The sequence below is a fragment of the Poecilia reticulata genome, linkage group LG13 (genome assembly GCF_000633615.1).
Source record: "Poecilia reticulata strain Guanapo linkage group LG13, Guppy_female_1.0+MT, whole genome shotgun sequence".
Classification (NCBI taxonomy): Eukaryota; Metazoa; Chordata; class Actinopteri; order Cyprinodontiformes; family Poeciliidae; genus Poecilia; species Poecilia reticulata.
In genome coordinates this window covers 1,415,712-1,430,689 of record NC_024343.1, presented here as the reverse complement: position 1 = coordinate 1,430,689, position 14,978 = coordinate 1,415,712, and the positions used below count along the sequence as shown (strand labels likewise).

Below are 14,978 nucleotides of genomic sequence, written 5' to 3'. Positions count from 1 at the left end.
ACCCAATTCCAAATTTTTTGACGTAATGCGACTTGTATTTGATCTTTTCATGACAGTCTAAAAAACACGACGGGTTCTTTTCGAATGTGACGCAGGCCACTTGCGTGACGGATACGTATCCGATTCAAATGTGACCCAACGCCCAGGTTGCATTCATCCAACCTGAACATCACAGATACTCGACAAATGTCACTATTCTGTGTCCTAATACGTGCAAACGGGAAGAAAAACTACAACCATGGTGGACTATAATGAGGATTAAGTTGTTAATATGCTGCTCCGGTCAGTCAACAACCTCAAATGTGTAAGCTATGCTCCACCGTTGGCCTCCATGTTTACTTCCGCAAACACTGAACACTTCTTCTTTTTATGGCGGTTGGCAAAACACTGAGAACTCTGATGTTATTGTGCCCTCTACTATGCACGTGGGACACTTTCAGGTCGTTTGCCTGCTCACACTGCAGAACACGTACAGGTTGCATATATTTGGAAGTGTGAACGGCCACAGAAAAAAATCCGATTTGACAAAAAATCGGGATTGGGTCACTTTAAGCTGCAGTGTGAACGCAGCCTAAGTCTATGCTTTGTGTCTATGCTGAGTGATGCCATGCTTATTTATTTATTTTACATTATTTAATAGAATTCGTAATTGCACTTCCTAAACCATTTGAAAGAAGGTTTGTTGCAGTTTATTTTTGTGTTTGACCAAGGTAGTCACCTATTGTTTTTGTCAGTTCCAGTTTCTTTATTTATTTTACATTTGCTGTTGCACTGATTGAACAAATAAAACTTGGGTTGTTTTTACATGTTTGACTACGTTTGTACTAGCAAAAAGTTATCAAAAAATATAATTCAGTACATTTATGTCTGTTTTTATAAAAAAAGAAAAGTTTAAAGTCAATTCAGCACTGTTTTTCTGTATCAAATCGGATATGTATCGGCCAATACTGAACCTCTATCCAGAAGTGAAAAGAGTGTTATCAGTGCATATATGTTGTTAGCATGCAGATAATACTCAGGACAAGAGAATAAAACTACCCTTCGCAATCCTCCACATGCTGAAGCTTGAGCAGCTATTCAAACAGAGGGTCCTACTTTTGCACAGATGGTCACACACTTATTTCTTATTTTGGGAGAGAGAGAAATACTCCATTTATATGTGTGTGTGTGTGAGTGTGAGCATAATCACTAAAATTACAGGGGACGTAATGGAGCTCAGGGAGCGTCAGCCTCCTTGGCTATATTGCTCACAAACCATGATAGCATTGCTGTGGTTTACCACTCATATTCATGCCAAAGACTTGAAATACCCGCTAGTGGACCACTTTTATAAGTTTTACCCCATACACATCTTTGACGGTGTACAAAGTGGAAATTTACGGCTCCCAAATTTAGTTTAGTTTAGCCGTGTCGGGGAAGCCGAGATTTAACGTTGGAATATTTCAAATAAAATCAGCTCAGAGTAATATTTTACCGTTTTGGGATTTTTTTTCTAATAAAAGAAAACATTTATTATGAAGGTTTAAGAATGGTCTACTCTGCTGCTCAGTAGGGTACAGTGTTGTAAATTATTGCCTCTTAAAAAATAAGCATATGTGATTCTATCAATGAGTCATTCTCAGAAAAAGTGAAAAGAAAACAGACTGAGATGGCTTTTTTTGTCCCAGCAGCTGCCTCAACCTGTAATTTAGGATTTATTTCAGGTTAGTTTTCCAAGATACGGCCCATACCACCACCGAGCTGGAAGTGTTTGTTTGTTCTGCTACAACCACATAGCACATCTGTCAACATGTGGATTATCAAATCAGAAACAGTTTTGATTTAATTCATAAAGCAGAAGAGAGTTCAAGTAGGTCTTACTCCAAAACAGATTTTCAAAAGCTGTGATCTCTCTTGTTGACCAATTAGACACAACAGACTTCCAAGTGGTCTTTATGAGAACCATTTAAGACGTTTTCAAATCCTGCAAGGTTTTATTTTGTGACTTTAAGTTTATTCCTTCCTTCCTTCCTTTTTTTTTTTTTTTTTTTTACTACAAACTTCAGTCTGATTTCACCTCCTACAGCTGGATGGCTGCTGTTCAAGCTGACACTGGCCAAAAGGCAGCGTGCACTCCGGTTTACAGTCCATCACAGGGTTGACGTAAAACTGATAGACAACACCTTAGGATCACAGTAATTGACCTGACTGTGTGTGATTTTGTGTATGTGTGTCTTTTGACCGTGGGAGGAAAACCTACACATCCACAAAGAGAAAATGCTGCTCACAGAAAAGAACCAGCCATCAAGCCAAAAACCAAAATGCATTTTCAGTGCAGTCCTTGGACATAAGCCTGTCGCAATGAATCAATTAATCATATGATAAATTAAAACGAGATCGTTAATGTCCATTCTGATGATTAGTTGCTGTTGTCTTTTTTTTAAGTTTATAGTGATTTCATATTCCATTTTATTTATGGCTTCTCTTGTGCATAGTTTTTATTTCAGTTTTATTCATTATTTTTGGTTTATGTGTTTTTTTGGATATGTAAAGTATATTCCATGTCCATTGTTTAATATTCTTTACAAAATTAAAGCTTATTAGTCTTTGAGATGGCGAACTTGTATAATTATGCCATCGTCAATATATTACTTCTCAAAACAACTATATTATTGTTTATCGCATTAATTACTGGGACAGTTTATCGACCAGCAGAATTTGTTGTCGTGACATGCCTGGTTGGGCATGAAAGTCAGGATCATCATTTTACTTTGAATGTATTTGCAGATAAATGTTTAAAACTGGAACTCAGGTCAGTCTGCAAAACCTATGTACAGAGTGGGAAACCCTCACTTCACTCAAATGAACACATCACAGTCCAAAAATGTACACCAAAAACTAATTGCTGTCACTTACACAGAAAACAATTATTCCTACTGCTGCTGCTAAAATAATACCTACATGTTGATTGCAACAGCTATTGTTCTTAAACTTTTCATAATACCACGTTTTCAGGTTTGCTGTTTTATATCATAGAAAATAAACCAAAAAAAAAGCATTCTGATGAATTTGATGGACACAGTTTGGTTATTCGGGATGCATGGTGGTTCAGTTAATACCACTGTTTCCACAGTAGAGTGAAAATTGGAAATTTAACATCGGTGATTGGCATAAAAAACGCAATCGGTGCACCTCCACTTGGTACTCTTTGTTCGATTCGAACCACATTCATTGTCACATTCTCCATTTGTTTCTCTCTACAGGACTAACATGGTCTTTAATGTTCAAAGCCTGTTTTATGTGTCTCAAAACAAGACAACAAAAGCTATGGGGTGGGCTCAGAGTCAAATTAGTGGGCTCATAAAAAAGCAGGAATAAAGTTAATCTATTGCTTCCCTTGTTTCATCTCTGTCCAGAAAATTGTACCTGCTAGTTAATAAGGTTCTCTGACAATTAGCAAGAGGAGCAGTCTGAGTGCCCCGTGGTGAAAGTGTGCAGCTTCAGAGGCAGAGCAGAACCCACAGTCACGCACAAGAAATCTGCTTCGTCTTACATTAGGAAAGAAAGCCACGCATTAAACACAGAAGTTACTTCTAACGAGGGAAGGCAAATCAAACTAAAAATCCTTGGCACTAGCTTATATGAGGGTAAGCTAGTGTGTCTTTCTTCGTAGTTTTAGCATAGATGATCTCTCCAGAAATGCTGAAAGTTAACTTGTTTTTGTAGAATGCAGCTTCTGTGAATTTTAACTTGATGTGAAAGTCATACAGTATTAGGAACCCTGGATCTCAGCGATGAGGAAAACACAATAAAACATGGAATTTTAGAGATATACAGCGGTACTTTGGCCGCTGCAGCTCCTGTACCAGCCATTACCTAGTTACGCAGACTCGGCTTGTGCATTGAATTTGAATGCATATGTGGATGCAAGAGGACCAAAGACCGCGCTGAAAGCAGGAAGCAAACTACACGCAGGACATTCTGGGTCAACACAGCCTGAGTCTAGCAATACAGGCAGAAAAGGCTTATAGTCTTTTGCCAAGGAAAAAGGCGAAATCCTACAACTGCTAAAAAAAATGATGGGGAAACAGTTTAATGTCTTTTAAACCTGCTGTGTGTTTTGTTTTGTTGAACCAGAGCAGTCTGTCTGTTGATATGTTCTCTTTTTTTTCTTCATTCACACCATAACTACATACTTTTTGGGATAATAAATATGAATAAAAATGGAATTTAGAACAATTTTAATGGAAAAAGTTGAATTTGGGAACAAAATAAAACTAAAGTAGGAAAATAACAAAATGTAATTATTAGGGCCCAACGTGCATCTCACTATGCAATGTTGAGTTCATCAGTAAATAGGGAAGCATTCTTCTTGGCAAGGCAACTTTTGTTGGATGTTGATCCTCTCCTTGACATCTGTTTTCCCACTTCATTAACAAACCGTGACAGACAACTTTCCTGTTTAATTTCTGCTGCGACAATAACATCGGAACTTCCTTTTTTGTGTCTTTTTAATTCAGCAGGTGTAAGCAGTAACCAGGTGGTCGTCCCTGACAAAGTGAACGCAGTGTTGGGAAAGAACATCACGCTTGGCTGCAGGATCCTGGTGGAGCCCAACCTGAGTCTGACGCAAATCTCCTGGGAACGCCGTCTTCCGTCGGGTACCATCACCTTGGCAGTGTTCAACCCCGAGTACGGAACCTCTTATGCCCCGGAATATGGCAAGCGCATCTCGTTTGTTTCCCCGTCGATACGGGACGCCACTATCATCATTGAAGAAGTTGGTTTTGCTGATATTGGGTCATACACCTGCAAAGTGGCGACTTTTCCTCTGGGCAACACGCAAGCGTCGACCTTTGTTAACGTTTCAGGTAACGTAGAAGCCTACTGTTGGCTAATTCATCTGGGTTATTTTATTTTTAATATAAAAAATGTACAGAGCAGTTCACAGTACAGCAGTTTGTTTGTGGTAGAACAAAGCTTGACAGACCGCTAAGGGTTTTTTCTGGAGAAATGAACCGCTCCCTAACCGCTGCCTCCATAGAATGCTCAGTTGTTCTTAAGAATCTGCAGCTGAGAGAAGCACATCTTGTCTGTCCTCAAATGTCTCAAATTTGAATCATTCAAAAACTTATGTCACTGCTGCCTGAAAACACTATTTTAAATGTTTTGGTGTGTCTGACCTGCTGCCCTTAGAACAGAATGCAGGAACTTCAGAGTGAATCTGAATCAGACACAGCAACAAGTTAATTGCAGGGTGTGATACAAAATGAGTCTCATAACATTCAGTTACATTTTACCAACTTGGATGAAAATTAGATTTGGGAAGGGGAAAAAAACCATTTGCTCTTTTCTGACTTTTATTTTTCTTTTTTAAACATTTTTAACATTCACGTGTGATCTGAATTGTTGATTTTCAACTGAAACAATGATGAGAAGCGATTTTAAAAAGAAACTGTGCACCTCCTAAAGATAGTTTTCATCTTAAAATCATTTTGTCACTTTTAAAATGAGCAAAACCATGTTTTGCAGTGACTAAAAAAAGGTAGTTTCAGGCTGTTTGTTTTTGTTTTTGAAGAAAACTTGGCTTTAATATATATGCCAAGGTAACAAAGCTCTTATCAGTTCACTTTGCGCTTTTAATTTTACTAAATACTTGCTCCCCTTTGTTGGAAATAACAAATTCATAACCATATAAACATACAGTCATTTGGAGTATGAATGTATTTGAACTGAATGACCACATTTCCCAAGAATCCTATTGTCGAACTCCTTCTAATTAAATGTTAAACTGCAGTGTCCTCATATTTCTGTGTGGAATACTCATTTTTTAATCTTCTTTTCTTTCTCGACACTCAGCATATGCTTTAAGCTCTAAATGTGACTCGGTGTCAAGAGTAGGAGATTGCGCTATTGGCTGCAGCTTCTTGTCCTCCTCCAGAGACAGGAGGAGACTCTGATGTTTAATGAGCGGCACATTAAGTATTGCTGCAACAGCCGCAGTGTCTGAAACCTCGAGGAGCTCAATTACACCTTGCTGTCTTCTCTGAGCAGATTCTCAGGCTGTTTAATTTTTTTTTTGTGCTCATAGCGAAAAATGTACACACATACCCAAACACATACCTTCTTTACAATTCAGATGTAATTAGGGTGTGATTACAGAGGAAGCATGTGTCCTTTTCAGTCTGATATGCAGCGTGTGGGAATTAGGTTACCCCACTGGGTAATTTTCTCAGACRTTGAAGCATCACAGTTTGAAGAGTTAAATGCAGTAAGTTTATATTCCCAAGCGCCCTTTTTATGTCCTTCGTGTTTGTTTTGACGTGTATGTTTAAAATTCCTCTTTTCATTATAATGAAGCTCATAATTCCTCTGCAGCTGTGTGATACAGCAGCAGCAGTGCCTTGCAAGATTATTTGTACCAAATGAAAATCTGAATTGTATGATGTGCATATGTATTCACTCTTTGATAGCTTAAATAAAACCTGGTTCAAACAGTTCAGAAGTCACTTAAAGAGAAACTGTTTGGGGCTGTGTGATGTAAACCTGTACCGTTTAAAACAGCTGCTCAGTTCACCTCAGGAGGCCAACACTGAGATGGGGTCAGGCAAAAAATAATGCAGAAATAAACCAATTTAGACGAAAACGTCAAAATTCACACAGAAACATAAAGATAGAACCCCAAGTAACCTATTTAGACAGTCTATCAACAAAAGATAGGTTGATTCAGGGTTAATCACACTTTAAATAGTAAGCAGAGAGCAGCACTTCTGTGTTTTTAGCTGTAGAGTAAATCAAGTTGGAAGATGGATGGAGCTAAACACAGAAGAAAACCTGTTAGATGCTGCAAAATACTCACAAAGTGGGATATAGTTTCACATTCCAGTGTGACAACAACGCCAAACATACGGCTGGAGCTACAGTGGAATGTTTTAGATCAAGGCGTATTCATATATTAGAACAGCCTAGAAAGTTCAGGCCTAAATCCAATGTCGGATCTCTGACCAGAAACAAAGGTTGCTATAAAAATATCAATTCATCAATCTATTGCAATCCATTTTTTTCCAATTCAGTATGGATTCAGGTAAATTGATTGCATCCCACTAGTCAGAGGGTTCACAACACGGTGAGCAACGAGATCCGCGTGCTTTTTTATAGTAAATCATTCCCCTTCCTACATTTCCCACACTTTCTGTTTGTTGGACAAAGATGGGAATTGGACGGCAGCAATGTTGATTAGCTAGCTGAGCAGCTAGTGCCTTTTCTTAGACACCAGGAACCCATCGGATACCTGTCAGTGTGGCCACCAAACACTCAAAAGTGAAGTCGTCTTCTTCTTGAGTTTACTGGCGGTTGGCAGAGAGGTATGCAGTTCCACCACCTTCTGGTGAGGGGTGTGGGTCAGAACAGCAGTATCGTTCAAATATGCTTAAAAATGATGGTTCATAAATGATGTGAACTATCTCACTTTCTACAATTTTTCACGCTATGTCAACTTTAATACCGTACTGTCATGTTTTAATTTGACACAAGCGTTGCTGTGCTACTCTTTTACTTTCAGATATTTTACTTCTCCAAAATGCTGACGTATGCACCGTTAAAGTAATGAATACAACCACGACAGTTTATACAGGCAGGAAAAACAAAAAATACATGGTTATTTATTTGTCATCCAGTGAACTGGTTGCATGCTACTTTCTACTAAATCAACATTGAAGTATTTAAAGCAATATTGAAGGGATATCTAATTGAACTATGACCCAAACACAAATGCATTCCAGAAATTTCTGACTTTAATGAGTAAAAACATTGAAAACCATGTATTAATTTCATAAAAGTGTAATAAATTTCTCCCACATCTTATTTTCATTAGCTACATCTCCATGCCCACTACCACTAATTCAGATAAGTCAAACGAATTGCAACTTTTTGAATCTACTTTAAAATGAAATAAAGAACGAAGGAAACCTCCTAAATACGACCATGAACATAGAAAAGGACTGTTAAAGCCCTTGACCGCTAACGTACCCTTCGATACTTGATTTATGCCATGTGTGTTGTATTTACTTCCTTTTCTACCCATTGCTTTTATATTTTCCCCTACTGCGATTCCGTGTTTGATTCCTGTTTATATTTTGAGGATCATGAAAAGCACACGGCTGCATTTTCATTCCTTTCAAATTAACTACAGTAACAACATGGAACAGCCAAGCCCCTAAGTAATGGACGAAAGTCACGGCACGCGTTGTAATGTTTAACAGGTGCAGTGGATATTGGCTTCATTTCAGAAGTCACACTCTCCATGCAAAACATCTTCAATATGAGCAATGTCACGAGAGAGAAACACAAATATTTACCCATACATTAGCTCTTCTGGCTTGGGTTTTCTTTTCTCCTCTAGTCGACAACAGGAAAGGACAAAAATATTTAGGTAACGGTTTAGTCGGCGAAACCCCTCTCGTGTAAGCAGAAGGAAGGAAAATATTACCCTAAGTGAATAAGCTACAATGACCCCTTTGTTTTTAACTACTGGTAGGTCAATGGAAATCTACTGAGCTGCTCAGTTACTTGAAAACAAAACAAGGATGCAATTAGGTTTAGAAAGTGGATTTTACAGATAAGGAAAATACCGCTGCGTTTTTGCAAGTCGTGTATGCGCCGAGAACCTATTTTCGTCCCAAAGCGCTCTGTCCTTTGCCCTCTTCATGATTGGACTCTTTACTCAGTTTTTAAATGGAGGTTTTAAGTCAGCTCAAAATGAGCTAAATGTCGTATAATTTGCTTGCAATAAAGTACTTTCAGATCTGCCTTAACAGAATTCTGGATTTCCCCCGAGTCAAAATGTCGCAAGCAAAAGGTTGCTGCTTTGTTATAGCATCGCAAGTTGTTTTTTGTTTGTTTGTTTGCTTTTTCTTACATACCATAAATACTTTTCTACCGTTTTGCTTCTTTTTCACTCTTACTTTTTTTTTAAAAGCGCAGTTTCGCAACGGGTTCAGATGTTGTGTGTGAATCGAAAAGAGTCGTTGTAGGCATATTGCTGAAAGGAAATTATTTTCCTTTTCCCACCCAACACTTTTCCACTCATCCAGAGGGTTCCCTTCGCCACTCCCCAAAATGAACACGTCCGTCTAATTTGGTTATTCTGATGTTTCAGCTGGCTGGCCTGCCAGCATAGAGCAGCTCCTGTTTTAAAGGTCAGAGGGCTGCAAGGAGGGACAGAGAGAAGTGAGTGAAGAATGTGAGGGCGGAGCCAGGAGGTCAGCATCCCCGCCCTTTTTGGAAAAGACGGAAAGCGGGGTAACAGTTGTTTTGTTTTTTTTTCTTGTTCCGAATTTGCTGCTGCACCTCCTTCTTGGCTAATGATAAGGAGCAAGATGGGAGATTTTTAATCCAACAGCTTGTAGGATTTAGCAAGCAGCAAAAGAGGAGGTGGTGTACTGCAACACGATGCAGACGAAATAAACCAGAGCTTTTAGCCGGGCCTGTTGTTTATTCGGTTCCCCTCCAGTAAACGTTTTCTTCTCTCGTCTCCTTTTTGTCCTTAACTCTCCCGACTGTCAGTGCTGACAGTGTGTGGTATGTTGTTTTTATTTTTCTTCTCATTCTTTCTGTCCAGAGCATGGTTCAGACGAGTTCGCTCTTTGCACAAAAGGGAGCGCGATTGCATAATTCTGTTCACGTTCCTCCTACATAGACCTGCTTGTCAAGTCATTCTCAGAGAAATGGTGTAACATCGTCCCAGCGCAGAAATAGTCAGAGGGAGGGCGACTATTGTGTTATGCGTAGTCGAAAATAAACAGCACAGAGCAGAGCCCCTGCGCAGTCTGGAAAAATATGAAGTCGTAATTTAATAATTGCCTTTATAGTCCCACTGAATAATTAGAATATTATTGGAAAGCCTTTTGATTTCAGGAGCTTTATCACTGAGTGAAACACATTATGTAGGTTATTCCTTTAATGCCAAATGTATCATTTTTGATACAAATATTTATCTAACAAAGTACTTTCCTTAAAAAAATCCGCTACAATCAAGTAAACATTTTATGTTTTTAGTTATGACGACTAAATCAACACAAAAGCCTGATAAATTAATTATGGTACAAACACATTTAGAAAACAAGCCCAGGAGTCCAAAATGGTTTCTTTTCTATAATGAAATACTTTCGATGTTTAATTTTAGAAAGAATCAGAATTTTTATTAACTAATTGTTTAAGTTACCAGGTTTTAAAGTTAATTATACACAGATGGAGTAGGGCTGGACAACAAATCAATAGCAATATAATTCACAAAAGACACATGATCAATACCAATAGATAATATGCCTGATAGAATAGTCAATATGTAGAGTATAAATGTAGGCAGAGGAAAGGCTTTAGCTGCTCTACCTTGAACTGACTCGATCTTTGGTTACTGAGCTCAACTTGCTGAGTAACTTGCGCAGAAGCTGTTTCAGGTTTCTCCACCAAGCCTCATGACCGCTTAAAATAAAGGAAAAAACAGGAAAGTTCATGCCACCAGTTTTTAAATATTTTGAATATTTCTGATGTTTAAAACAAAAAATCTAATCTACAACTATCAATATCGATCGATATGAAATGCTTATATCGTAATACTTTTTTCATCCAGATTGTCCAGCCGTAAAGTGGATGAAAGCCTTTATTTCTGTTAATTATTTTTGATTTTTCACTTACAGCAAATAAAAAAAGATGACATTTGAAATCCCGCCAATAGAAAAGACTCTTTTTAAAAACAGAAATGTGGGCTTAATGAAAGGTATCTCTACAGGATTTTATTTTAGAAAGGTAATTTTAATCTGACAAATGAGACTCATTGTAACGTGTATTCTAATTTACTGAATATGACAATAAGCATAAGCAAGGAAAAATAAAATAATGTGTCAAATATTACTATTTACTTGATAGTATTTATAGTTTTTAAAATTAATGAGCATTGGAATTTTGAGCTGGAAAGAATGTGGAATATTGACCTCAGAACCTCAGATTTTTTCTCTCCTTTAAATCTTATGCAAACCTCTGACAGTTATGGACTTCACCGAAACCAGCTAGTTATGTGTCTCAGCTATAGATCACAATAAAAAAGAAACAGTACACAGTAGTAAGTTTACACTTTTTTTCACCAAAGTCCTAATTGGCAGCATTCCCTCTTTTCCYGTTTCTCAGCCTTATGATTAATATATTTTGAAGGGCAGGTTTGCTTTCAGAGACTTTATAATCCATTTTATTTGTTTTTGGTTTGTTTATTTATTTTGAACATTTAAAATGTCTTCCCATTCCAGAATTAAATTCTCTTTAGAGATCAGTTTATTGATCTTTGAGAGTGTGTACTTGTATTATTATGCCATTTTTATGCTATTAATTAACAATGCTCTCAAAACGACAATATTATCGTTTATTGCCGTCATTTCTGGGATAATTTATGGCCCAGCAAAATTTATTGTGACAGGTCTACTTCTTGCTGCAAGTGCTAGCAACTGCACCACTGTTCAGTCCACAATGACAAACTCTCCATCTTAATGTAGATGATGTGTAGAACTGTTTGTCCATTTTGAATGTGTGCACTCTGGGTGAAAGACGGAAATTGATGTTTTCTGTTTTAGCAGTTAAGTACACTAAGGTGACCGGACATTACTAATTCATAAATGAACATGAGAAGATCTCTAATAATTGTTTCATCATTTATGTAGTTTTTTTTTTTGCTGTTGTTGTTTTCTCCTCCTGTAAACAGTGGAGCCCAAGGTGTACGTGTCTGCAGGCCCCGCGGCTCTTCTTGACGGCGGGGACGAGACGCTGGTGGCCACCTGCATCGCGGAGCGCGGGCGGCCCGCCGCTGAGGTGTTCTGGGAGGCCGAGCTGTACGGGCGATCTGAGAAGCAAACTCAGGAGGAAGTCAACGGCACCACCACTGTGCGCGTCAACTACATGTGGAAGCCCCAGAGCTACGCCCAGGGAAAGATGCTCACCTGCGTGGTGCGCCACCCGACGCTGCAGACAGAGTTCCGCATACGTTACAAGCTAAATGTGCAATGTAAGTGCTGAATTAAGACAATTCACATAGTTCTATCTGAGAAAAATCATAATTTTCTTTTGATACAGTTGAAATCAGAAATTTAGATACACTGAATATAAAGACTTTTTTTTTCATAGTCTTTTATTGTATTATCTTAGTGAGAATTACCAAAATGTCATCTATTTGCTACATGCCACAAAACTTGGCAAGAAGATTTTTTTGATATCTGTAACGTTCCTTGAATTAAAAAGTAGAGTAAAATACAATTAACACAGTCGATGCTCCATTTGATATATGAAACTTTATTAGATATAGTCTTGACTTTATTTTAAATGTAATGGACACAGAGACAAAAATGAAAGGAGAAAGGAAAGTGAGACAGGTGGGGAAAAGGTTTAAAGGAAATGGGAGTGCAGGAGAGGAGGAAGAATAGAGAGAACACAAGTCAACATGGAGGCAAACTAGAAGTTTGCCTCCATGCCTGCAGAAAGAGACAAAACCAGAACCACAAACAACATATATGTAACAATAGTTATAACATTACTGAAAATCACACGGTACAAGTTAGTACAAGGTGTGTTTAGTGGCAACTGCATCCCAACATTCATTGTATCTGAAAAACATCCAAATCTAAATGTTTAGAAACATTTGTCAGTCGAGCGCTCTGACTCTCTGGGTTTTTCAAAATGGGAAATACTTTCAGTACAGTTGAATTTCTCCATTTGTTTTGTCTTGAAGAAAAATATATCTGGGTCTTTTTTCGTTCAGCTGACTGGTAGTGGAGAGCAACATGTGGGGGAGGGGCAGCATTGTGTTTCGCTAAGCTGCATTCACCCCAAAAAAGCTTCAGTTTCTCTGGGACGTTCTCCGCCGTCTCATCAGAAGAACTTCAAACTATAAGATTATGATTGAAAATGTACGAGTTAAGTTTTAAAACTGTTTAAAATCTTAATGTCAGAAACGGTTTAATGGCTCCCTGCAACAATAGTTACAACAATCCCCTTTATTTTTGTAAGAAAGCAATAGTGTCAACTAAAAATAAACTGAAAGCGTCAGCTAAAGTATGGATTTGAAGTAATTTTGATGAAATTAAAGTCAGAATTGCGAAGGTGCCCCATGCTTCCTTAACAAGCAGACTGTTAGTCTGTTTGTTCTGTGTGAGTGGAGACTAATGAAGGTGTTTTATGAAATATTGATCAAGCCTTTAGAGCAACACAAGTAGCAAGAGGCTGCCGGGCGCAGCGGATGGAGACACACGGAAACCAAGGTTAATGCAGGAAGAAAGAGGCTCTCTAGTTCAATAAATCATGTCAAGTGCAGAGGCAAGGGGTTTTAAGTGCAAAAGAAGCACAATTTTGAACTGTGTGGAATAGGTTCAGTGGACGCGGCAAGTAGTGACATCTTCGCCTGGAATGCAAACAGTTCCTTCGTCTGCTCTCTAGAGAAATCAAAAGGAAAAATTAGATATCTGTGTCACTGTTTCCCATGTTTTATTACAGTGCCGTGCGTTGCGCTTCAGTTATTTCTTCCCGGTGACGGTGCAGGTCTAGGTTATTATGTGGCAGGCTGGATCTGCTGACTGACTCTGCTGTTTCCTAAGTTTCCATCAACGAACGCTCATTTGTTTGCTCTCCCAGCTTGATTTAACCGGCAGATGCTGTGGCCTGTTACCATCCTGTGATTACAATACATGCTTTGTTCCTTCTGGAAAAGCTCATTTGTCACCTGGCTGCTTGAATTACAGAGACTAACTGTGAAGTTTTAGTCTTCTGTCGCTAGAAAAATAATTTGATTAAGTACAAGACATGATTCAATTCTGTTCAATTCAAATGTACTTTATTTATACCAAAGGGAAATGTAAATGTCATGACTCATATCTTCCAAGTATCTCTGAAGGGTTCTTGCAGATGAAGATTCTGTGGGCAGGAAGAATCTCCAGTATCAGTCTTGCTCATACTCTGATGATAACTCTGATTGAAGACTGTTGCTCCTGACTTTTATGACATGCAAGCAGCTCAATTTCCGAACAGCAGAGATGATATTCCACGGCAACATGTGTTTAATGACACCATTAGTTTACACCTCTTTTGCTTATGACACTCCTATTTATATCTGTAGGTTTGTCACATCAGCTCTTATTGGTCCGCTTTAATCAAACTTCAGTCCATTTGCCTAGAAAGTCCGGTTTATTTGAGAAGGTGTGAATGTGTCATCAAAGTCTGATGTGGATCCACATCCACATGTATTTGGTCTCTGTTCAGTTAAAAAGAACTGTGGTGCGATTTGAATGTTTATGTGAACACCAAGCGCACCAGAGACTGCTCCAAAAGCAGCAAGTGTAGCATAGCTCAGGACATTCCAGTTAATTCAACCAAAAAGTTGCTAGCGCTAGCAGGAGAAATGATTTGTGGTATTTTGCCAAAACCAAATGAGAAATCCTACAACTGCTCAAATCTGACGCCACTCCATTTGTTCACATTTCGCAAAGAAGCAAGTTACACTCAGCGCTTCAGAAGTTTTTGTGTTGTTTTCCTCATTGGTTCTTGGTGCAGCGCCACCACAGGCGAGGCAGACCTTTGCGATTTCTCAAAGGTTTTGGTTCATTTGACTCAGTGCTGTTTGAAAGCCAACTGCAGCAGATGAAAATGTAAAATAAGTTGTAATTTTGGTCCCCAATCGAACCAAGTCTACCAGGCTGTCAAGAGTGAAAACACCCTCTGTCTGTCCGTCTGGCTAGAAAGCTGGGCAGAGAGACGTTGGAGTCCATATGATCCTCACCCATTGTGATTGAGGGAAGACATGGTTTGAACTTCCTCCTTCTCTTTCTGCTCTTTGGTCTGCATCCATGAAGCCTCCTGTTGAACCTCTCTGGGATTTGGGGTCATAGTTCAGATGTTAATTGAGCTTTGAAATTCTAGCAACGGTCAAGAAGAAATATCCATTAATGAAACATTGCATATATATATAT

The 14,978-nt window shown here is 38.5% G+C and overlaps 1 protein-coding gene across 2 annotated transcripts in view; it reads left to right on the top strand.

The window, feature by feature from the left end:
• The window catches only part of nectin3a (nectin cell adhesion molecule 3a), a 61,801-nt gene that overhangs the window by 30,425 nt on the left and 16,398 nt on the right, over nt 1–14,978 (top strand). The window contains exons 2-3 of one of the 2 annotated variants that reach the window (XM_008424881.2): nt 4,503–4,850; nt 11,729–12,028. In XM_008424881.2, the coding sequence (XP_008423103.1) occupies nt 4,503–4,850; nt 11,729–12,028 (648 nt within the window). Of the gene's footprint in view, nt 1–4,499; nt 4,851–11,728; nt 12,029–14,978 lie in introns of both variants that reach the window. The other variant, XM_008424880.2, reaches the window with a different exon arrangement.